Source organism: Dermacentor silvarum, chromosome 1 (assembly GCF_013339745.2).
Source record: "Dermacentor silvarum isolate Dsil-2018 chromosome 1, BIME_Dsil_1.4, whole genome shotgun sequence".
NCBI lineage: Eukaryota > Metazoa > Arthropoda > Arachnida > Ixodida > Ixodidae > Dermacentor > Dermacentor silvarum.
In genome coordinates, this window is record NC_051154.1 from 348,426,571 (window position 1) to 348,451,273 (window position 24,703).

At 48.3% G+C, this 24,703-nt stretch overlaps 1 protein-coding gene across 2 annotated transcripts in view; it reads right to left on the reverse strand.

Moving 5' to 3' along the window:
* Positions 1-3,089: 3,089 nt before the first annotated feature.
* The window catches only part of LOC119437404 (uncharacterized), a 158,100-nt gene continuing 136,486 nt past the window's right edge, over positions 3,090-24,703 (reverse strand). The window contains exons 2-3 of one of the 2 annotated variants that reach the window (XM_037704432.2): positions 19,585-19,692; positions 3,090-3,319 (exon numbers count right to left, since the gene is read on the reverse strand). In XM_037704432.2, coding sequence (XP_037560360.1) covers positions 3,122-3,319; positions 19,585-19,692 — 306 coding nt within the window. In that variant the 3' untranslated portion in view covers positions 3,090-3,121. The remainder of the gene's footprint in view (positions 3,320-19,584; positions 19,693-24,703) is intronic. The other variant, XM_049660501.1, reaches the window with a different exon arrangement.

A 24,703-nucleotide genomic window follows, 5' to 3' on the forward strand; every position in this document is an offset into this window, starting at 1 on the left:
AGGCCGACGTCGAGTTCAAGTGGGAGACGCCGCAAGTCGAAGCATTTGAAGAACTGAAGCGACGCCTGCAATCGCCGCCAATACTTGCGCATTTCGACGAAAACGCCGATACCGAAGTCCACACCGACGCAAGCAGCGTAGGACTCGGCGCCGTTCTTGTGCAGAGGACTGACGGACTAGAAAGGGTTGTAAGTTACGCTAGCCGGTCGCTATCGAAGGCGGAAGCAAATTATTCCACAACAGAAAAGGAGTGCCTCGCCATCATCTGGGCTACATCAAAGTTTCGCCCCTACCTCTATGGCAGGCCCTTTAACGTTGTGAGCGACCACCATGCCTTGTGTTGGCTAGCTAACTTGAAGGATCCTTCAGGACGCCTCGCACGATGGAGTCTGAGACTTCAAGCATTCGACATCACCGTCGTTTACAAGTCCGGGCGAAAGCACTCTGACGCCGACTGCTTGTCTCGCGCCCCCGTCGAACCGCCGCCACAGGACGACCAGGATGACGACACTTTCTTGGGACCCATCAGTGCCGACGAATTCGCCGAACAACAACGACACGACCCGGAACTAAGGAGCCTTGTTGACTATCTGGAAGGCAAGACCGTCATTGTGCCGAAGGTGTTCAGGCGAGGATTGGCGTCGTTTTTCTTGCAAAACGACATTCTTCTAAAGAAGAACGTCTCGCCTCTCCGAGCCAACTACCTCCTCGTGGTACCCTCAGCATTGCGTCCAGAGGTTCTGCAAGCTCTCCATGACGACCCAACGGCTGGACACCTCGGTTTTTCCCGCACGCTCGCGAGGATACAAGAAAAATACTACTGGCCTCGCCTCTCTGCCGACGTCGCCCATTACGTAAGGACATGCCGAGACTGTCAGCGACGCAAAACACCGCCGACAAGACCAGCCGGACTTCTACAGCCGATCGAGCCACCTCGCCGACCGTTCCAGCAGATCGGGATGGACTTACTGGGGCCTTTTCCGACGTCGACGTCCGGGAATAAATGGATTGTCGTAGCTACGGACTACCTCACCCGCTACGCCGAAACAAAAGCCTTGCCCAAAGGCAGTGCCGCCGAGGTAGCCCGATTCTTCGTTGAGAACATCCTCCTGCGTCACGGTGCCCCAGAAGTCCTCATCACCGACAGAGCTACGGCCTTCACGGCTGAACTAACTCAAGCCATCCTGCGCTACAGCCAGACAAGCCATCGCCGGACCACCGCCTATCACCGGCAGACGAATGGCCTCACCGAGCGCCTAAATAAGACCATCGCGGACATGCTGGCAATGTACGTCGACGTCGAACACAAGACGTGGGATGCCATCCTTCCGTACGTGACCTTCGCATACAACACGGCCATGCAAGAAACGACGCACATGGCGCCGTTCAACCTGGTCTACGGAAGGAACCCGGCAACGACGCTTGACGCCATGCTACCGGACGTCACCGACGAAGAAAATCTCGACGTTGCCACTTATTTGCAGCGTGCCGAAGAAGGTCGACAGCTCGCCCGCCTGCGCATCAAGAACCAGCAGAGGACCGACAGCCGGCACTACAATCTACGACGAAGCTACATCGAGTACCAGCCCGGCGACCGTGTTTGGGTCTGGACTCCGATACGCCGACGAGGACTTAGCGAGAAATTGTTGCGTCGCTATTTCGGACCATATAAGATAATCCGACGTATTGGCGCACTGGACTATGAGGTCGTGCCAGACGGCATTTCGCAATCACAGCGGCGCCGGGCACGGCCTGAAGTCATCCATGTGGTGCGTCTTAAACCTTTCTACGCCCGCTGACGACGTTAGGTACTTTGTTACTTTGTTATTGTTTTTTTTTTATTACGCATGGTTTTGTTTTCGCTTTCGTGTTTGTAGCATCGGGACGATGCTTTTTAAGGGGAGGGTATTGACACGTATACATGTTTATCTTTCACCGGTGGCCGCTTTCCACCGGCTAACAAATGTTACACGTTATCGCTCGGCGCAGGACGCGCCTGTATCGCAAGTTTCTAGAACGTTATCGATGCTTCTTTCCGTTGCCTGTTTTCACCGACGCTTATGTTATCTGATTGTATGACCGACGCGAATTGTCTAGAACTTTCTGGAAGACACGCGGGCATCAGGGATTAATCTGGAACCTTCGATGACTCAGGTATAAAAGCCGACGCGCTTCCCCGCTGATCAGATTTTCGACGATCGCCGACTGTGTTCGCCGCTATCGTTGTGCTTTGAGTGTACCTTGCTTTTGTGGGCACAGGTTCGCCCAATAAACAACCAGTTTCGTTGTACACAGTTTTACGACTGTTTTCTTCAGCGTCACTACTACGTGACAATATAAAGCCTTGCGCAATAAACACATTATTCTTCCCGTTACGCTCGGACTGTCAGGATGGCCCAACGGCGCCAAACTATACAGCCTCCACGCTCACTCGGCCCAATGACATGCATGAACCCGATGAAAAGTCTTAATTCGGCCTGACAACCCGACTGGACCTCGACTTCATCGGGTTCTAGCAAACGTATACCTCTAGTGCCGTCCGGTTTTAAGAGCGAAGCACTTTAGGGGCCCGGGCTGTCGGCGTCGGCGTCCGTCGCGCGTGATCTGTCGTGATCGCGCTCAAATACTCCAGCACCGGCGCATCACTGCTTTGCACTTCCCCAGGTTTCACATTAGTGGAACTGCATTAGCGAGTTGAATTTTTTCTCTTTGTCTGCAGCAGCAGCAGGGGGTTCTTCGGATAGCAGTGGAGTTCTCTCAAATCTCCTGAATCTCTAAACTCATCAAGAAGTCGAGTGTTCAGAAGTGCTGTCTGCAGAACCAGTCACTGAAACCAAGCCATTTTGCGTGCCGGTTTGTTTACACGGATTTAACAGCTTATGCCGGAACCACTGCTACAGCATTCTTGTGCGTACTAGCCCCGATAACTACTTCAAACAGTTTAGGCGTTTCGTGCTCGACATAGGCCACTGCGTAAACAGCCGTCTATTTCTGCTCCACAGCTTATTCTTGCTCTGGTCATTTCGCGTCCTATTACACCATAATAAGCATGCACAACACGAAGGAAACTGCCGAAACTTTATTCAGGCGACAATCTGCACACTAACACACACAGATGAGGCTAAGACTGGGCCACCACTCCTGGCAGAAAAATAACGTGGAAGCTCTCGAAGGTGGCACCCATGGGTTTGCAGCAGGTACGGAGGTAGTAGAGCGTGTCGTCCATCACTTCCGGTTCGAGTTGGTACTCGCCAACTAAGGGATCTTCCTTCCAGTTGGATACAACCGCGTCAGAGGCATCAGTATCCAGGTACAGCAGCTGCGTAATGCACATACCACGTAAGGCACAGTTAGTATCAAATGAAATAGAGAGAAATAAAAAGCATAGCCTGAAGCTTCGCCGCGACCAAACCTCCCCGAAACATTGTGCGGTCTATTTTGTCCACTACGCTCCTGGTGATGAATTCGGTGTGTTAGTTCTTCTTTACATTGGTGCACCCACTAGCGCTATAATTATGCACACCTTTTAACACCATTACTCCGAAAAAAAAGTTGGTGTTATATTTTGCCACCTATATAAAAATTGACGGCTCGACGACGCCTCGCAGTTTAGAGGCATGGATAAGCAGCAGTCTGCCGAGCGCGAAAGTTGCAACAGATTTGGCCGCTAAAGTTCATCATTCGCTGTTCAACTACGAGTAGACAAGTGCACAACTGCAATCACGTCATAAACAGGGAGAACGCGCCAATAACCGCAAAAGAAGAGAACGTCATAACGAGACATGCTCGTATCATACAGGCGACACCTATAACACTGTGCCCCAAGTTTATCTCCGCTCACTACGTCACGTTCTACGTACATAAACTAACCACTACAGTGTACGTGCCGGCTACGCTGTAAACAAAAAACCTCCCTATATGGGTTTCTAAACGTCAAATAATACTTTTTGACTCGGACCTTTCGTTACCGCGAGAAATGTGCTCGTTTTCGGTGCTTTTGTGTTTTCACATCTTATTCCAAGACGCAGTCGTCGCCACGTATACTTCAATACATTAAAGTATAGTTTGATAGTTTGATCACTGGCGTTTTGAATAGATGTATAGCAGTAATAATTACTTTGACAATTTTTGAGAATTCTTACGTGAAACTACAAAGATGCGCCTCAAGGAACACGAATAAAGGTTACAATTTCCTATTTTTAGTATCAATACTAAAAGTACAAAAAATCCTAAATGTACAAAATATGCACCTGGGGCCAGATTCACAAAGCTTTTATTTCGTAAGTTCGCTTTGCCGTAAGTTCGTTTTGCCATTGGCTGGCCGCCTTCTCTAATGATATGTCTGGCATCCGGATTGGCTAAAGTTCTTCCTTACGAAAAATTCTAGCGCAAGAAGCTTTTGTGAATTCGGGCCCTGATTCCTAGCTCCGAATAAGGGCATTGTATAGGCGGGCTTCAAAATGTAAGAAATTAGACAGCTAGTCAAGCTTCGGTCGAAGGTAAGCCCGAAATCGACTGCGTGCTCTTGTGTCAGTGAACACGACGGGAAGGATTGCTCGTAATAATTTGTGTCTGTACTGTCGAAGCGCTGATAGATAAAAGCAACCCACTGTGGGGAAAATTAACTTGCACTTGATATTAGTCGAACACACTTATCAAAATAACGATCACTCGTGAGCATTTACCATTGTTTGAGACATCGTTAACAACCTATACGTCGGATCGGAAAATTGACAACCCGAGAGAAACTTGTGTGTCTTCACTGCCGCAGTCATTTAATAATGATGCTGCCCAGTCGACCAAAGCGCGAATTTTGGGTATTTTTATTGAAGAAGTGCTAGGAGCATTGGAGGCTTGCTACCACGATACCTTCAGTAGAATTTTTATTTTCCAGACTCCCCAATCTGACAAAAATTGTGATACCTGACAAACAGTTTATGTCCAGTCGTCATTTCAGACGGTGCATGATGTTGCTAGTAGAATAATCCCAACGGAAATATTTAGCAACGCGTAGAAAAACTGATCGAGGCGTGGTAACGAAAGATTTCATATTTAACTTGTTTCTAACATGCTACCTCGCCAGACAAGTTTATGTGACTACCGCCAAAACATGCGTTTTTATGGCCCCCCACTCGACCTACTCAATGTAAGGAAGAATGCGGTTGACATTTAAGCTGCCCCCTCGCATGGGCCGCGTCTCACATGTCAACAATAGCAGAGAAACAAGCAGTGCGGATCTATTAGCTTTCGATATCTATACGATATTGTCAGCGGCCAACCGAGAGCGACCTTAGTATATGCTAGCATTCGGCGGCGACATGTCTCGGCAGGTGTCGAGACAGCCGGCAGCGCGTGTCCTCGGGCCGTTCGCTGCTGAAGACATTCCCGTTGCAACGCTGAGACAAGTACAAGATTCGATATACGCGTTCCCCAAATGGGCGATATATGCGCTCCCAAAGACGATTCGGTTTGCGTGGTGCAGACCGGGAGACGTCATAGGACGGCAACGGCTGTTTCTTGTATACTCATGGTTCCCTGCGCTCCTTAAGCGCTCACGTTCCAGTTTTTCAGTGAAAAAAAAAAATAAAAGTGCGAAACTTTCTCGTGCGCAAGGGAATAGGAGAATGATTTTTAGCGCGATTTCAAAATTGATAACAGGTCACTTCGTCAGTAGCTCCAAACTTTACGTCGTCAGTAGACGCCTAACTGCGCTAATAAATCTTTTTTTTTCAGTTACGTTATTTGTGCGAAAATTAGAACGCGTAATCTGTTTCCTGGCGGTCGCCGTCCTCGATAATATGGCGCTTTTGTTTCTTGAGAGCTGTAATTTTATAGGAACCTTCGCAAGAACACCAGGTGCAAACACCGGCGAAAGAAGGGTGGGTCGTTCGTCACCCCTCCTCCGTCTGACCTCCGGCGGGGGCGGAGCGCAATGAATGCAGCGGTGTAGCGAGATTTCGGTGCACAGTATATTGGCACGACGCTTCCCACTAATATCAAGCTATTTGCATTATGCTAAGGTCAGTGCTCAGTGTCATGACGGCTCGATAACGTCGATAACACCAGGTTCGACATTCAGAGGCCAACTTTGTTATAGAATTAGAATATCTTTATAAGCGTTTCCCGTCCTTCGTATTTGCTTAGCATCATCATTTTACATACTATACGAGCAGCGTGTGGTAAAGTTAATTAGCCTAGTGAACGACCGATGGCGATGGCGGCGCTGCGAACAGCGCTCCGGTGACGTCAGTAGGGGGACCAGCCCTTGTCGTCTGCCACGCTCCGGCTATAAAATATTTACTTCATTTCATGCGTTTTCACGCGCTCATGACTGCGTCTCGCGTAGCATGGCGCTCTCCAAGTAGTCTCTGTGCATTTTTCTAGCTTTAGTTCTACAAATGACAGTATTAGGAAGACCGCAAACGTTGTATATTTAATGTATCAGCTGTATCACCACCCCATGTGGTGGCCCTGTCGCTTTGGCCTTGCGCTGCTAAGATAGAGGTCGCCGATTCGACCCCGGCGGCCGAATTTCGATGCGGGCTAAACGCGTATGCTTAAATTTAGGCGCACGTTAAAGAACCACACAGGTGGTCAAAATGAATCCGGAGTCCCCTATTGTAGGCGTGCCTCATAATCATATGGCGGTTTTTGGCCCGCGATATCCCAGAATTTCATTTTTTTCTAACAAAAAAAAATAATATACCAACAGGCTGCAGCCCTCACGGGCAGGGACAAGATCTCTTGACTGTATTCATAAGACATCGCACCGAGCGAGTAATTGAGACTCTATGCAGCGTTTTAAATGAAGCATGATCGCAGAACTCATTCACAAAATTTCGCGTCGACTAAGTGTCATTGTAGTCGAATACAAATTTTAAAATTTCTTCACAATTCTAGTGAATTGGTGTTGCATCTGTAAAAATATTCCTCACCAGAAAAATCTAATTATTTCCAGCGACAATCGGTTTATCCAAAACATTTGTTGCGTGCACCACGCTCTATCATGTTTCGCAATCGTCAAGCATGCTTTACACTATTTTCTTGAAAGTAAATGTCATTGCCACTTTCTAATGCAAACATATTCTTTGTTTAGGTTAGCATAGGACTATTTCTCTTCAACGCACTTTCAGACTACAATTTTAGGCTACAGAAGACCACTCGGAAGACAGCACTTAATCAACGTTGAAATATAAATATTGTTATAAAAAAAGGAAACGCAGGAACGCCTGTGAACATTTTATTGCGCCTATCTAAGTCTACCCTCCCCCTCTTTTTTTTTTCCTAGTGTGTTTAGTGGTCCAACTACTTATTCGGTCAAGTATATCAGCCAGCCTGGACTTCCCAACGTCCTTGTTTTAGATGAACTACGTATATATGACGCGCTTGCAGAAGAGTGGTCTCTGGTTGTCTGAAAGTGCGCTGACCAGAAATTGTCTTGCAGAGGTCAGCACAGCAGCACAAGACTACGTAGCTTTGTTTTGCCCACAAATCTCGTCCGTCTTTCTATCAGACGTTCCACACCGCCTTTTGGGTCAATGCATCAAAAGCAGCGCACGCATTATTGTACCGCAGCGACCACATCGTTTCCTGAGAAAGGCGTCAAACGCCTTTCGGGATATGCTTAACGCACTGGGCAGCAACAAAATTGGAATGCCTGCTGCCAACGGAGCTGCCAACTGGAACGTGAGCGCTTAAGGAGCGCAGGGAACCATGAGTATACAAGAAACATCCGTTGACGTCCTATGACGTCTCCCGGTCTGCACCACCCAAACCGAATCGTTTTTGGGAGCGCATATATCGCGCATTTTGGGCGACCGAACACGCAGCACGCGCTAGACAGACAAAAACAGTATTACAGTACAGACGCAGTAGCTAAAGGCCAAATGCCGCCGTTCATCGTTGAAAAAGGGCCAACAAGTCATTACGAGTGCGCCGCGACTAAGGAACCGCAATGACGAGTAACCAACGCCTTACACACACATGTCGCCGACGACGCCAGGAGAAATTGAAACGTGGTGAGGACGGCGACTCCGCTCGATTTCGCAGGAAATCGTGTGCTGGAACATTCCGTGTATACTGTTCTACAAACCTGCTGACTCACATTTCAAGAACTCCAGCAGAGCAGGTCGGCCGACACCGCCGAGTTGCCTTCACGTAGGGAGCACGCGAGCGAGGCGGCAGCGGAGTCCTCTTTCTGACAACACACGCGAGAAGGAAAAAAATCACCGCCCCTTCCACTCCGTGAAGATGGCCGAACAGCGAAGCTGTGTTAGTTAAACCGAGTGTTTCACCATGCAAGTCAAACTTCGCAAGCAGTCGATATTGTAAACGTCGTTGCGCGCGACTTGAGTTGCGTCAGGTTGTGCTCGAACCAGAGCCTGTCGCAGACCTTGCAACTGTGACCAAACGCTCGATATAGCACTTCCCGCTTGAAGCGAGCATGGCTCCACCGTTCAGGATGGTTGCTTCTCTACGTTGGCGCCGTTCTAGAGCTTCTCGTTCGCGGAGCCCGGGGTCTTCATTCCGACGCCGCCGATGTGTTTCCGCGTCTCGAGCGCGCAGCTCGGGGTTGGCCTCTCGGCTCCGTATACGCAGCCAACGCTAACGCGAACTTCTCTGACAACCCACTCCTCCGTTGACCTACTTTTTTACTACACCGCCATTGGTTGGCGCGCCTCACGCTCTCCTCCTCCAACGCGAGTATTGGACGGCGCGACTTACGTCCACCCCTCCCCGTTCTCCTTTTCATCTGCACCCTCTCACAGCATTCTCACAGGGAAAAGGGGTCACTCCAAACCCTTTCTCCTTGTTGAGCTCTTTTCTTTCCTGTCCCGCTAAGTCACGTGGCCCCTTTTTAGCGAAGTCCGACAACGACGGCACAGGGTCCGCATAAACAGCTTCGCTGTAATATGTGTCAGTGCTCCTTTCAAGAACACCATGTAATCAAAATGGACCCGGAGTCCTGTACTATACGGCGTCCTTCATATCAGAGGTGGTGCTGTACAGGACGTTAAGTCCTCAGTTGTATGGGAAGGCGCGGCACGCAGATTGAGCTCGAGGCGCAAGCCATGTTGCAGATGCGACGTCGCAGTATCATGGGCTATGGTCTCAACCATCTCCCCTTGCTTTCGAGGGGATTTGAAGTTTGAAATTTGAATCTGTTTAACCACATAATACATGAGGAATGTACCTTTGTAGTTGGGTATGACGGGAAAAAAGCAGCGTAAAAGCAGCTTGACCAGACCCATCACCCTTGAAACAAAACAAAATCAACAAGGACAGGCAACAGAAAACAACGGTAAATAAAGATAGATATATGGCCCTTCACAACAAAGAATGAATAAAACATTTACATACCACGAAAACTAGATGTTCTAGAATTACTGTAGAAAAAAACACATCAATTTAAACAATGCGATTTTTGATGAAGCACGTAAGTTCTGAATAGTTAATCACCACCTTTGAAAGCTAGAAACGAAGAGTTTCACGTCCGTAATTTTTTCGAGGAAATGGTACATATACCAATTCTCTGTATGTTGAGTTAGACAGGCTGGATTATGTTGCAAGCCACCTAAATTACATATGTACTATCGACCAAAAACGTTTACGGAACACGGCATCTCAAAAAACGCTAAATATCCTAGCAGCCTTGAAATGTAGCCAGTAAAACCGTACATCACAATGTTGTTCGCATATACCTGCAGATGCTGGAAATGGGAATGCCAGGCCGCGTTTTGAGGCTGCGGAGATATTCAGTTTTTTGTCAGATCCCTTGGTCGATACCTTTTTGGTCGATAATACCTACTGCCTCTACGTATTTCAGATTTTAAATCTGACAAGAGCTGGTATTCGTGGCATGGAACATGACTTATGCAAGCACATATCTCGTGCGCACCAAGACCAGTCGCTGTTGCGTTCTCTGGAGTCCATCATCTAACAGCCAATTATGGGTCTCGCCCTTGCAATAAATGCTGATCTCCAAAGTTCACACAGTTGTACGTGGATAGTAGCTGCAATGGTTTTATCACAACAATAAAATTTGGCCGTTCTGTTACCAGTCTGTTGTTCCTATTTTGTTGCTTCATGAAAGCTTCCGGGAGTAAAAGAGCGTGTATATGCTTACATACGACAACAAAAAGACTTGAAAAACGAAACAGAAGAAAAAGGATTTTCTTGGCATTACCAATCGCCTTCTAATTCCATCCGAATCTTGGCCAATCCTCCATAGCGGGAATGAGCCATATTCAGAAGGCAAACAAGCAAGCAAGCAAACAAACAACGAATCGTAACACTTATTGCGTTGGGATGTCGCGTCCACCAGTGCCGCAGTAATTCCACGGTCAACAGCAGGTTTCGACTTTCCGTGCAGAAGGACGAAACATATTCGCAAGAAGAAAATTCACTGCTGTCTGCTGAAATAATAATTACAGTCTAATGTGGACGTCACGGTCGGTGACAAAGTCTGTCAACGTTGCTTCGTCGCGCCGACAATCCTGCGGCACAAAGTCACCTGTCCTGAGGAGGACCTTGTCTTTTGAGCATGTTGTGACCGATTTGGTTTCAGAACCATAACGGAGTACGACTCACTGTTAAAGAGAGCATCTAATTGAATACCAGCAGCGATTAGAACTCAGTTTAGACATGTAGGCGTCCACACTGATTTTTTTATCAAATAATGTCGACCTGCCTCTAAGCGTCTTATCGGCCGCCGATTCTCTTTAAAATAAGATGCCTTCGTGAATTTATGCAAGGTTGCATGCTAGCTTGGTGTTACCTTTAGGTGTGGACCGTACTAAATGCATCAACATTTACGAGTACTGTGGACAGCCCGTATGGGCTGACTCACACAGAATGAGCCGATCATGAACTTATCTATTGCTATGCACATGTTCAGCTGCAACATTGCTTTATATTAAAATTAATTTCGGCACTTTTACGTGCCAAAAGCATGATTTGATTCATGAACCCGTAATAATTTTGACCTCCTGCAGTTATTCAACGTGCTCCCAATGCACGGTACAGGGGTGTTGTTGCATTTAGGTACCATCGAAATGCGGCCCCCGCGACTGAGGTTTAAACCCACGACCTCTGGCTTAGCAGTGAAACAACAAAGCCACCACGACCCCACGGCGGGAACACAGGCTCGGTGCCTTCGGCCCATGCTAAAGCGCAGCGCGCAGCCGGAATAATTGCCCCGGAGACGGCCTGCAGATGCCGCATAAAGTATTGTAGGCGGCGCTGAATACCGTTCCACAGGACTGTGCATAAAGAGGGGCGCAAATAAATGCACGGGGCTTTTTCCCACCAGGGATCACCATGTCTTGAAGTGTGTTCACTACATGGTGTCAGAAGTGAAGCCAGACATGATGGAATATGGCAGCGCACTCGCAAACAACGACGTAACACAGAAAGAACCAACACGAGCGCTGTACTGCCACTGTCGTCTGTTGCGGAATAGCGCTCGTGTTTGAGCCCTGGGCATCGGCACCGAAGCTACGTGGTGGAGACGCCGAGTGGTGTTCTGGTGCGAAACCAGCGTCATCTCGTGCCCTGTGGTTCACCTGGGGCGCAAACAGGAGAGGATGGCGAAATAGTTGTGGCCACCAACAAACCTGACTGTGTACCATCCAGTGAAGACAGCACATCAGGTGGAAGCGATGTGCCTAATCCAAAACACGTCCACACTCCCTGTCGCCAAAGTGCCTACCGCGCACGATCGGGGCGAAGGGTCGTGCCACCAAAGAGACTGGATCTTTACGACTCTTCAGAAAGAGGGGGATGCATAGCCTCCGAGACTAGTGGCGCGAGCGATCGCAGCCCGATTTCGGAGGCCATGGGTGATGTAGTACAATTTGTATAAAATAATACAGGCCGCGCGCTGCATACCATTCCACACTGCTGTGTATAAAAAGGGGCGCAAATAAATGCACGGTTTTTTTCCCCCGCCAGGAATCACTGTGGCTTGAAGTGTGTTCACCACAGCAGCGTTATGAGAAACTTCGATGTTCAACATCACCGGAGGGCACGACAAGAATGCGGAACCAACAGCCGAGACAAGGCTACTCCGGAGGCAGTAAGCGATGGTGGTAGACCTTATTACAGCTCAGTCGTTTTCAATTATTTTTTTCTTCTGCGATGTTTTCTTTCTCCAAGTCCCATCTTCGCCAAATTAACTTTGGCCGAAAGCAGCCAATTACAAAACGAAGACTGATTTAGTTTCTGGTCAGGAATAACGGAAACGGGAAAATATACAAGCAGTAACCGCGATGAAAAAGCGCAACTAAGTCGTCGGGACGGTCCGCTGACCCGAACTATAGGGCAGTTGGTAGCCTCCCGAGCATCCTTTGAAACGTCTGTGCATGTTGATTGCAGTTTCAGAGGTAAACGGTAATAAAACCGAGACTTGAGCGAGTTGGTAATGATTCGTCTTGAAATGAAACAGCTACCGATGATTCAGCTACCACTGATTTGGCTTCCGAGGCCCTACTGGAACAACGTCCGCCCGAAGTTACCCAAGAAGGGAAAGTGCGTAAGCAAATCAAGTCGCTTCCGTAACTTATTGGAAGCGTCTATTCTGGATAATCATCTCACCGTTTTGAAGTTAGGCCCGAAGTTTTGTATTGAACCAAGTCTGAAACCTGTTGGCACATTGGGATGGCAAGGGAAGTCGCGAGGCTCGCCCCGGAGGAAGAGAAAACACGGTGCATATCAGAGCGTATGGACGCACTTATGCGGAGCCGCCCGGAGAAAGAGCCGTCGCAAAGATGGAACCTATTGCCCGGGGTTTAAAAGAAAGGAACCTCAGGCCGGTTGCCGCTCGCAAGGAAGGCTCTTTTTCTTTTTTGTACTGTTAAGAGATGATCAATACCACGATAAAGCGTCCGCTGCATTAGCGAATAATTTTCGCAGGTCAACTTGCAACCCAAGAAAATTAAGAAGCAAGCGAAGAACATTCTAGAGGTGCAAAACCTGACACACCTTTTGAACCAGGTAGTGAAAGCAAAAGAGCTCCTTAACCTGCAAGTTGTTTTCGCCATCAATACTCGCAAATCAGAACAACCATTCCGCACGATTGTTTCTGAAGGAGGAAGTTGGCAGCACATGGTTTCTGGCTTCTTGCAACGTATACTTGAGTGAAGGACCCTTTCAAGGTAAAGAAGTTGGAATCAATAATAGATACTTTGCGTACAGGGACGTTTGACGGATGCACCGCTTGTAGTGTTGACGTCGTAGATCTATTTTACTTCTTTGACACAACCAGAATTTCTAAGAAGTGTCAAGGAGTGCACTACAGAAGACAACGACGAGCACAAAAGTTCATAGAAAAAAGCGGCTTATCAGTCGCATCTTTCGCCAAGGTACTGTTGTTTTACTCAAATTCGACGTTTGTTTTCTGAAAGAAAGTGTGCTCGTTCATTGGAGTCTAGGGTCAGCAGTAGCCCCTGTATTAACCGACATTTTTCTTGGAAAAGACGACATGGGACTCCAGGCGAGACCTGCAGGAAAAGTGAAGGGCAAATTTCGATTCGTCGACGATTTCTTAATTTCTCGGCCGAAATCGGCTGGCGCTATGCGTATGATTGAAGTTCTGAGTGCGTTTCAACAGGAAGGAAGAGGACTGCGCTATCAGTTACCCTCGAAAAACGAGGTTTTTAGACTAAAGTTCCAACAGTCTCACACATGCTGGTGCTACAACCCAAGGTCATCAAAACGGCTTTTGAACTTTAAGTGCGGTCATTCGAAGTTGGTAAAACGCGGCATTCCTATGTCGGTGCTAGGATCCGCAGTAAGAAAGTCGTGTGATCGCCTAGTTGCAGATAGTTTTTCTCAACAAGTTAGGAAACTGGCGAGAAGCGGGATTTCCCGATTTTGTTTTCGCACTAGTTAGTTAATGGTTATTGCGACAGCTGAAGCATGGAACGCATCGAAGAGCAGACCAGCAGCAATCGCGCAAGTATGCGGTCAGGGGCGGATCCAGGTTTTTTTTTGAGGGGCGGGGGGGGGGGGGGGGGGTCAGCTTCTGTCATAGATGACGATGATGATGATAGTAGCCTTTCTCATTTATCGAAATTCACCGTTTCTGCTCCCGATAAACCCAGGTTTTATACGGCTAGAGCAACACCTGTAGCCCGACGTGGCGGCTCTGTCAGCTCAGGCGTTGCGCTGCTGAGCACGAGATCGCGCGATCAAATCCCGGTCACTGCGGCCGCATTTCGATGGAGGCGAAATGCAAAAACGCCCGTGTGCTTGCGTTTTAGTGCACGTTAAAGAACCCCAGGTTTTCAAAACTAATCCGGAGTCTTCCACTACGGCGTGCCTCGTAATCAGAACTGGTTTTGGCACGTAAAACCCCAGAAAGAGGAAGAAGCCCTATAGCGAAGCTATAGGTATCGGTTTCTCCGAGCTTATAGGAAAAGGACGTAACCCAATACAGCCATGTGCTTGGCGGCTGTACCTGATAATACAGGTTGTTCAAAACTAAGCTTTATGGTTTTCTTAAAATTAGGCACTGGGAGGCACGCGAAGACCACCTCTGCAAATAAGTTATGTGGCCAGGGGGGCACAAAGTGAGATGATAATTATCGCTGTGAGCAGCCTAATTAACTAAACTTGAATATTTATTTTTGCCGACTGCAGTAAGTGGGTATGTTTGTATTGAAACTTAGAGGCAGTCGTGTTTCTACACAGTATCAGTCGGAAGAATTATTCTAGCGTGTTCGTGCTCCGGGATATCAGACTCCAAATTTCAATTGTCGTACTGCGAAGAGTGATCGAGTCGGCGCGAGAGCGGTTTATGCTTTGCGTTGCTGTGGAAGGGAGGCATTTTGAACATTTTTAGGGCATTGACATCTTGATGGGTGAAGTGTTGTCATGAGATTTGTGCATGACAACACCAAACTTAAAGCGGCAATATGAAATATTCGTTAGCATAGCTAAATAGGTTTCTGCTGTTGATGGTGCAGTTGTTGCTTTTGATTTCAATAAAACTTACAATACTTGGGAATCAGCAGTCACTTTATTTGCGTAGCCCAGGCAAGGACCATGCCCGGTCGTCTAGTCACCATTACGCACGCGTACTGCCCTCCGGCTTCTCCGCTCGCGCCATTATCTCGGCATGGCAGCTGCCGCGAGCTTTACAGGCTGCGCGGTCGCGTGTTATGACAGCGGTTACGGGTTCTTCGATTTTTTTTATTTCGCCAGCCGTCAGGGGAAAAGGACAGTTATTATATTTCCCAATGCCTCCGCCGCGTTGTCAGACTAAACGCCGCACCCAACAGCCGCGTCACATCAGGGAGGAGCTTTGGGCCGATCCTCACTCTCTTGCATGCGTAATCATGCGAACGACAATTAAAATTTGTAGTTGGATATCTCGGAGCATAGACATGCTAGAAGAATTCTTCCAAGTGAAACTGCGTAGAAACCCGACTGCAGCTTCTAACTTGTGAATACAAACATGCACACTTACTGCAGTCAATAAAAAGTAATTATTCAATTTTAGTTAATTCGGCTGCTGACAGCGATAATTATCTCACTTTGTGCCCCCCTGGCCACAGAAGTTATTTGCGCAGGTGGTCTTGACGTGCCTCCCAGTGCCTAATTTTAAGAAAACCATAAAGCTTAATTTTGAACACCCGGTATATCTAGCCGGTATTGTTTCTTAAAATAAAATTTGGGATGATCTGTCGCAGGTTCGTTATAAATGCGTAAGCACGGGTCCGTCTTTGTAGTTCTGTTGGGACACCTTGATTTCCTTAAGATTCTTTGTGATCGGCTGAGACACCTTCGTTTGCTTTGGAGGACTAACTCCCGTATTCTCAAACAGCCCTCGACTCGATGCTCTTACTCCACTCCACCTTGTTGAGCACAGCGCCGCCTATCGAGTGATAAAGACGCGACAATTCTCAAGAATTCCTGTGAATGATCATGAAGCTCAGTGACCACTTCTGTGGAGGGATGGCGGTGCTATCTTCTCTCTTGAGTCGAGGTGTTGTGTTGACTAGAGGAACGTTCTTGAATACGAGCGTAACGCTCCGCTCCAACGCGGCAACCACTACGCTGGTTGTTTACGATATGCGAATCACCGCGTATGAAGACTCACGACGCCACCTACAAGAATAACGATGTGGCGTAGTAGGCGAGAGCGCGAGCCAGCGTCTTCATGTTTTGTTTCCCACGCGACGTCATCCTTTTACACAAGGCGCGCATCCGCTCCCCGTTTCTCGAACCACGCGCCGCCATCCTGCGGCCGCGCGCTGGCGTTGGCCGCTGACGTCACGCTCCCCCACTTCGCAACCGCGGCTCGAGGCTTCGCCCCGCTACGCGAGAACGGCCACTCAGATAAACGGATCCGGCGGCTTTGAGCCTCCTATGCTTCATGTACGACAATAAAACTGCGAAGTCACAATGAAAAACTTGTAGATGAAGAAACTTGAAGATGAAACTTGTTTTTCATTGCGAAGTCGCAATGAAAAACGAACGGTACTGTGCTCGTACTGGATATTGTCAACGTGTAACTGTGATCACAATGAGTGCTACAGTTAAAAAAAGTTGCCTATGCGTAGTTCTTATAGTTTAGCTGTTAGTTGTTATTATTTATATATGAACACTTCAGCGAGAGATCTCTTTCATTAAGCACGTTGGTCGCGGAACCGATGACAGCCAATGAGGCAACCGTTTTCACCCCAAGGGGAAACCAAGTTAATCAAGGCGCTCGAGCGGACCTCGGCGTGCTTGGCAAAAGGAACGTCCCCTCGTTCATTCGACGCCACCGACGGGACGAGTAAGACACGGCAGGCGCCAGGAGGTCCAAGGTGTTCATGAGAAAAAATAACAACAGCAACTTCGCGAGACCACGCTCCTACGGAGTACAACTAAGCTTGTGAGCGAGCTAGCTTTACTTCTACATTGCTGATACCACGGGTACTCGCGAAAAATACTTTTGAAGAATGCTGGTGGTCATTTTTTTTTTTTTTTGCGACAGGGCCGTCCCCCTGTCAGCGAGGGGGCGATGCAGAAATCTGAGTGGGAGGGGGGGGGGGGGGGTCAGGACATCTGGACAACCCCCCTGGATCCGCGCCTGTATGCGGTCATGCTGTACAAGCACACGTTATGGGCTCACGAACGTCGGAAGGCGGTATGGCGTCAACGTTGTTTTTTCTGCCTGAAATAAACTAAGCCGCATGTGCCCTATTGTTAACGACCGGACTACTCGAAAGAGTGAGCGGCTCAAGAAGGTGTGCGGAATTAAGTCCGCGCAATAGTTTGTGTTTTATGATAGCGGTGTAGTGTATAAGATTTCTTTACCATGCGGGAAAACGTACAGGGCAGACAGGACGCTGCCTTAAAGGGCCCCTAAACCCCCTCAGATATTTTTTTGAACATTTCAAGTAAACACGCGCATCGAGTTCAGAATGCCGTCACGATCAACGATGCCAAACGCTGCAGCGCTACGTGCCTTGGGGGCGCCACAAAATAAAAAAAAAACAATGCCGTCCTCCTCTCCTGACCTTTCCGGTATCCCCAGCGGACGTCACGATGTCAGCAGGGTGCATCTGGTGATGTCAACCGGGTCGACGATGTCTATTGGTCGAGCAACAACCTACGACTTTCGGTTAGTCTGCTAGCAGCTACGCGCGCTACCTGCTCTTCCACGCTGTGTTGCTCGCTTCTGCGCGCTTGCGAATCAGTAATTACAGCCAGCAACGCAAGTGCCCAATCGCTCGCGTTCCAACACAATCGAGCTTAGCGGTCTGATTATCTTCGCGAACGGAGTGCGACAGTGTTGGCCTTTCTAGACGTGCGCGCAACACAAGGTCCATATCGGCACGCTTCGCATGAGCACGGGCCGGCACGGAAGCAACAGCGGGTAGCCGAGAAGCGCTGATTCGCGCGGCTAAGGCCCGTCCACGTTACCGGCCCGGTAACTCGCCGCAGCCATTCGCCATACGCGGGCCGCCGTTCGACGGCGGTTTTGCTCGCGAACGGCGAGATTTCCTTGCCGTATAGGTAGAGAGGATGAGACCGGGACTCAATATGTGCGGCAGCCTCACCGCCGCTGATCGCTAGAGCGACGGCGCCGATATCGTCGCTATGCCTTTTCCGGTTCCCTTAAAAGCTAAAGCGAACGGCACTTCGGAATGAATTACCGACGCTCACGAGCCGAAATGTTATCGTTGTTGTCGCTCTTCGCAATAACCGTACACACAGAAGAAAAATACGCTAATACTAGGAGCGCCGTCCGCTGCGATGCGAGCACAGCCGAGCCGGTCGTCTCCCGTCGGTAGCCGTGCGCTGCAGCTGAGCTCGACAAGTATCGGAGCTCTCGTTCATGTTAAACGTTTGACAGCGGGTATTGTTTTTCGTAAAATGTACAATTTATGCATCCCTTGATCTAGCAGAAATAATTTTGCTTGGAACAGAAGCTGCAGCCGATGTTTGCGTCGCCGGCGGCGGAGGCGCGCAGATTCGCGCGTCGTCGATTGGCCCGTCGATCGTGCAGTGGGCGGTGCGCCGGCCGAACTGCCGTATATTCCGGACACCTCTCGCGCGGCAGACGTTCTACAGCACTGGAGGCCGGTTCGTCGTCGGTATATTTGCCGCTAGCGCGGACGTGCCTTAACGGAAGTGGACAGTTTTGAGATGCGCGTTGGCGACGAGGAATGTCACGTAATATTTGGAGGAGCACTCGGCGAGGAGGAGAGCCCAGCCGACGAGGAGTGTAGCGAAGGACAGAGCGAAATGAGCGAGGGCCGTGTTTCGATCATCAAACGCGTGTAACTCCGCTATTACGGCACCATATGGAAAAATTCTCGCGGCTACGTGTTCGTTGTAGACTCGTGCACAACTGCAACACCACAACTAAATTTCGATATCTGGGTGGTTTAGGGGCCCTTTAATGTACGACTGAGAGAGCGTAGTGCTTCGGTAAAGAATGCAGCCCCCACTAATCTAGCCTTGCACTGCCGATCGTGTGGTTGCTTACCGCTTTTTCCGAGCACAGAGACACTATTTAGGCATAAATATTAGACTGCCCGGGAAGTGATAGAAGCCTGCCATATATGCAAAGAAACATAACACTGTGTTAGCCGAACATCACTTGATTTGCATGACAAGGAATTTCCCTTTCGGAAGCAGGTACTTTCCCAACTTCGGTTGATTTAGAAGGCTGCGGCAACTCATGTCAGGTGTGCTTGTTTGCTTGTTTATATTTGTGTGAATGATTCAATAAAGACTTCAGTTGCGGGTCAGCGCTGGTGGTGTGTCTCTCTTGTCCTATCCGTCCTCGTTTTTGCGCGCTGTTTAATTTCAAAATGAAGCATTACCAAATCGCCCAAATCGCACTTTTACTACCCACCCGTTTATTCTCCTCTCCAATTTCGGGTGGGATAGAGTGAGCTACAGAAACGCTTCCAAGGAAAGCAGTTCAACTGAAAACGCTGGCCCAAGCGACATCCCTTCGACCCCTGTTGGCCACATGAACTAGCCCTGCGTTCTTCGCTGGTTTCATCTCAAAACGATCGGGAGGCCCCATACTTCCCTATGGCAAACCGACATAATGAACAAACCATACGGCATGCTCACCTTGCTGCCCACCTGCAAGTCGACGCGCACTTCTTTACGCTGCACCTCCCTGGAGTAGAAGTACTGCAGGCCCGTTTCCATCAGCCACAGTAGCAGCACCTGGTTGCCCTGCGCAAGTGCAGACGGAGTAAGCTCAGGGCATAAGCGAGCTCGATCGACCTATAGAGCATGCAGCAGTTAGTGACAATAGATTTTGGAATCGTGAGAATACCCTGAACATTTGCAGGCCCCTTTTTTCCCTCGTTACAAATTTCGAATGAGAACACGGTTCCTGAGCCTACACCCACTTGGTACATTCGGCATCAATGGGTCGGAGCAAAGTGTTTACATAACAGGCCGAGTGAATCTTTGCAAGCTAACTCGCTTGCCTCTCGCCGTTCCCGCCACATTCTGCCGCCCGTCCGGCGTTCTCGGCTTTGCGCAAACTGTGCACCAACATGAAAGCGAACACTTATTCCGTGTCCGAACTGCAAACGCGCAAGTCAAGGCGTTAGTCCCTACCGTCCGCTATATAGTGTACGCGTAAAAGAAATCCTCCCAGTGAAACTTGTTGACTTTCTTTACTTCAGCGCATGAGCAAGGGAAGTTGCCGACATTACACGTAAACATGACCTTAGCCTGGTACAAGTCGCACACCGTGTACGCATCTTGAATGCCTCTCATTACTTATGCACGTAACGAGGTATTTAGACTTGCCGTTTTCGCCTCGCCGCTTTTGAGATTCCGTAGTCACGTTTTTCGTAGCTCAGTTGGCAATCGAAACATTCTAACGGAATGTCAGCGAATAATCGCACAGAGTCATTTCGCGCAGTCAAATTTCGATATGGCCTCGACTAAAGCGCCTTTTTTTTAAGCCAGTGTCATGCACGAGAAGCGCCTCCCCCCCCCCCCTCCCCTTGAAAAAAAGAAAGAAAAAAAAAAAGCCTGATTTCGCCTGCCCTTCTCCCTCTGCCACTTGCAAGAAATATTATAGTCCCCTTACAGGAGACGCCGCGGGCACAAAGAGGTGGCTGCAACATCTCAGTTCAGCAACAATTAATGCGCAAACAGCCAAAATTGCTGGCTGGGCTCACTGCGCAAACGGGTCGTTGGAAAAGCGAGGGATGGAAGGGCTTTAGTTCAAAGTACCTAATAGCCCCTTGTGTGTGGGTATATACGCGCCACGGCCGACATGTGCCATGAAACGATTCCGCACGAACAACAACTTACGCGGACCCCAGGCCGTGTGGGAATCGACGCAAACGAAGCTTTCCGTGCTATGTTCTTTGACTGACGATAATTAGCGCTGATGTTGACGGCGATTGTTTAATTCTTCAGCGTTTAGTGCAACAAGCGGGCGTTGGTGGTAAATGTAACCTTGCGTGCACCACTGCTGTTTGTCTGCGTAGTGCACTAATAGTTGTAAGCTGGTGGAGGGACTTTAGCTACTGCTGTAGTCACGGCAGCGGTTGCAGACAAACTCGATAAACTTAAGTTCGAGGTGTACACGACATGTGTCTGCTATTTCTGAAAAATAAACACCATGCAAATTCGTCAAGCGGACAACTGACGCGTGGCGTGCAGGCTCCAAGCCGCATTAAAGCACCCTAGCATATATTTACGCTTCATTATCGAGCCTAGGCGTCAATTAAACACTTCTGTGCGCGCCGTGGTAGCTTAGCGGCTATGCCATTGCTCGAGGTCGGTGATTCGATCCCCACCGCCACATTTCGACGCGGGCGAAATACAAGAACGCTCGTGGGCTTAGATTTAGGTGCTCGTTAAAGAACCACAGGGGGTCAGAATTAATCTGCAGTGTGCCACCACGGCGTGCCTCATAATCTGATTCTGCTTTTGGCACGTACACCCGGCGAGAAAAGTTTACGGACCATGGGATCTCAGAAAACGTTCAATTCCCGAGCTGCAGGCTGTAGCAGTAGCCAGTAAAACTGTACACGACAATGTTGCTAGCATATTCTAGTCGATGCCCGAAACGCAAATACCGTGTTCTGATGCTGCGGAGCTTTTTCTCAGATTTCATGGTCCGTAATATTTTGTCACCGGGCGTACATCCCCATAATTTAATTAAGGCTTGTTACGAATGACTACAAGCCGACACGTTCGTCGCAAGCATTCACTGTATTGCTGCACTCCGCACCTTTTCCCCCGTGCTGTACACATGCGCACGCACCACATTACACACAGGGAGAGAGAGATTGTGAAGAGGCGCTCTTTTCTGCAACCCCTTAAGGCCATACTGCACGTACGCTTGCCGGCGCGCGACAGCTCGCGCCTCACGCATGCGCAGATGGTGCAGGACAGATGGTACGCGTCGAAGCGCCGCTCGAGCACAGATATCTAATGTGTACGCACGCTAAGAAATAGCGTTGTCCAACTTGGCGGCACCCATGGCTCCCGCTTCAGCGCGAATTCTCTCGATGGCTACGTTCTCACTCGCGCTGATTGCCAGTACCTATTGAAATGAGCTTTCACTTTCTCTAAAGTCACCTGAAACTTTAGTTATGAGCGCGTAGCGCGTCCCATTTCTGAGATCGTTCAGCGATTCCGCCACTAGAAGGCCTAACGAGACGCGTCCGCAAAGCAACAACAGAATGGTTGCTAATGGATTACATTGGCTTGGGTATGTTGGACACCAAGGCGAAAATGTGAGCCAACCAGCGCGCGCCTTCTGGGTTCAAACCGCAATTACTCGCGAGGCGCGGCTACGCTTTCGCGCACGCGTACGTGTCGTATGGCCTTTAGGGAGCACGACTCAGCGCCTTAGGGAAGTGGGGACAGGGAGATATAAAGAAGAAAGATGAGAGAGAAGGTCGAGGCGGTCACAGAGCCCACCACAAAAAAATTGCGCCACCCGCGTCTTCCTTCCCCTCTCTCCTAGGGTGGTGCCTCGAGGACATCGAGGCACCCGACTCTGACTACGGCGCTCGCGCCACCTGGTCATCTCTGTGGTAACTACGTTCAACCGGGCGCGCATCTTCCGAGAAACCGCACCTTGTCTCGCGTAACTGAGCGCTCGGTGCGCTTACGCCGCCACTCTCTCCTCACAAGTTTAAAACTTCTGCCACGATGCGACGTGCCGTGCGAGACAATGCAATATGAACCTTCTCGGAGGGTATGAACAATGGCGCATAACAACGCCTCAAGCAAACGCGTCTCGCTGTGTTCCGTGTACTATGCAGACAAACAGCAATGATGCACGCAAGGTAACACTTACCATCAACTCACCACTCTCGTTTGCACTAAACGCGGAAGAAATTGAACATTCGCCGCGAACATCACCGCCAATTATCGTCCATCAAAGCCAACAGCACAGAAAGCTTCGTTTACATCTATTCCCGCAGTGCGTGGGATGCGCATAATTTATTTATATATATATATATATATATATATATATATATATATATATATATATATATATATATATATTTCGTTCACTTACATCACCCTGCGACGTGACCACCTTCAAAGTGTGTCCGCTTGGCAGACACACTTTGAAGGTGTGTCTGCCAAGCGTTTGAAGCAGCTGCGTGTGTGTTTCAACCAGCTACATTTTTTTTTACTTTCAAGGCTTTTAGAATAGGTAAATAAATTGTAAACTTCGATTTTGTGCACCCAGTAAAGCTACGTTTTGCCTGTTTGTCCCTGTATTTCGCTTTGCCCCGAAAAACACCCGCAAAATGAAGGATCAGAATTTGGAAGAACAAATTTTCCCAACGGCTAATATGTTAAGAGGAAGCTTTAGCTCGGGGGCTTCCGTCTAAATATATGGATAAGAAGAAATCGTCTTTCTCGGCAACCACTGCACCAAAATTGATGAGGTTTGTTGCATTTAAAAAAAGAAGAAATCAAGTGGCTTTGGCAGCGAACTTTTATTTAGGCCGTCAATATTTTCATAACAATTGTCGAAAATCTAAACTTTTCTGAAAACGAAACCATCAAGTTTAAAACTCTAATTCCGCGATGAAAAATGATATAATAATTCTGTAAATTGCATCTAATAGCACACCTAAAGCGGACAAAACTGATTTATTATACACATGGCTCTCGAGTTTACCACTAATGTGTGAGTAGGACTTTTGCAAAACCTGTGTAAACAATGTAACAAATTCACGTAAGATATAAATTAATATGCCAAATTTGTTTGCTTTGGATGCTGTAACAGATGAAACAGATGTAGTTTACAGAACAGCAATATCTCTTTTGGTGCAGCGCTACTAATTTGCAAACTTGGTGCTTCTATTTTTTTTTTTTTTTTGAAGCTAACCAATGTTTGAAATTTCTTTTACAAAATTGAAGCTATAAATTAAAATTCTGCTGCCAACAGTCACTATAATTTAACTTTCTCTCTCAAATGCAACAAATTCTATTGACATGGGCGCAGTGGTTATCTGAGAAAAGCGTTTCTGCGTTTTACATGTATTCGAATAGGCAGCATCGTAGTTGGGCTCAAGTTAAAGCTTCCTCTTAGTGCTGTTGGTTTCATGTGTCTACGGCATGCATAAAGACCTTTAAAAATATATTTTGCTTTTACCGCTGCTCTATTCTTAGTCAAATCTCGCTGCAAGATTGCATTTTATGTTCGTAATCGTTTATTATAACACTTGGCACTCCTGCGTGCTTGGTTTGTCGAGCAAAAGAAGAAAATCCTAATCTGTCAAGGCAACATCATAGACTTCATGTTTTCGATATCACTTTGCGAGGGGCGCTAGCCAGGGCAAATTTGCATTTTTCCCCCAAGTACAAAGCATGCAATGAGCCATAGAATGCGACCTTGCTGCTACATTTGAGCAGCGATAGCGCAAAATCTTTTCTTGTACCAGTAATTTGTGAGTAGGAATCTTTGCTTTTTTTCATAGCCTTCGCAAAGATTCAAAATAAATTCACGTAAGCTGCAACTTTGTTGGCTACAGGCGTTCCAACAGACGCGATTTACACAACTGCGATTCTTGGTGCAGTTACGGATTTGTAAATTTCATATGGTACATTCAACTGGTGGCTTTAAAGTGCTCGAGAACGCTCTTACAGCGCGCTTTACTACAGACTAGTGGAAATCGAGCGCTCGGAATACATTCAGGTGGTTCCTCCAGAGCGCCGCGCCTAGTAGCTTCGGGAGAGAGCA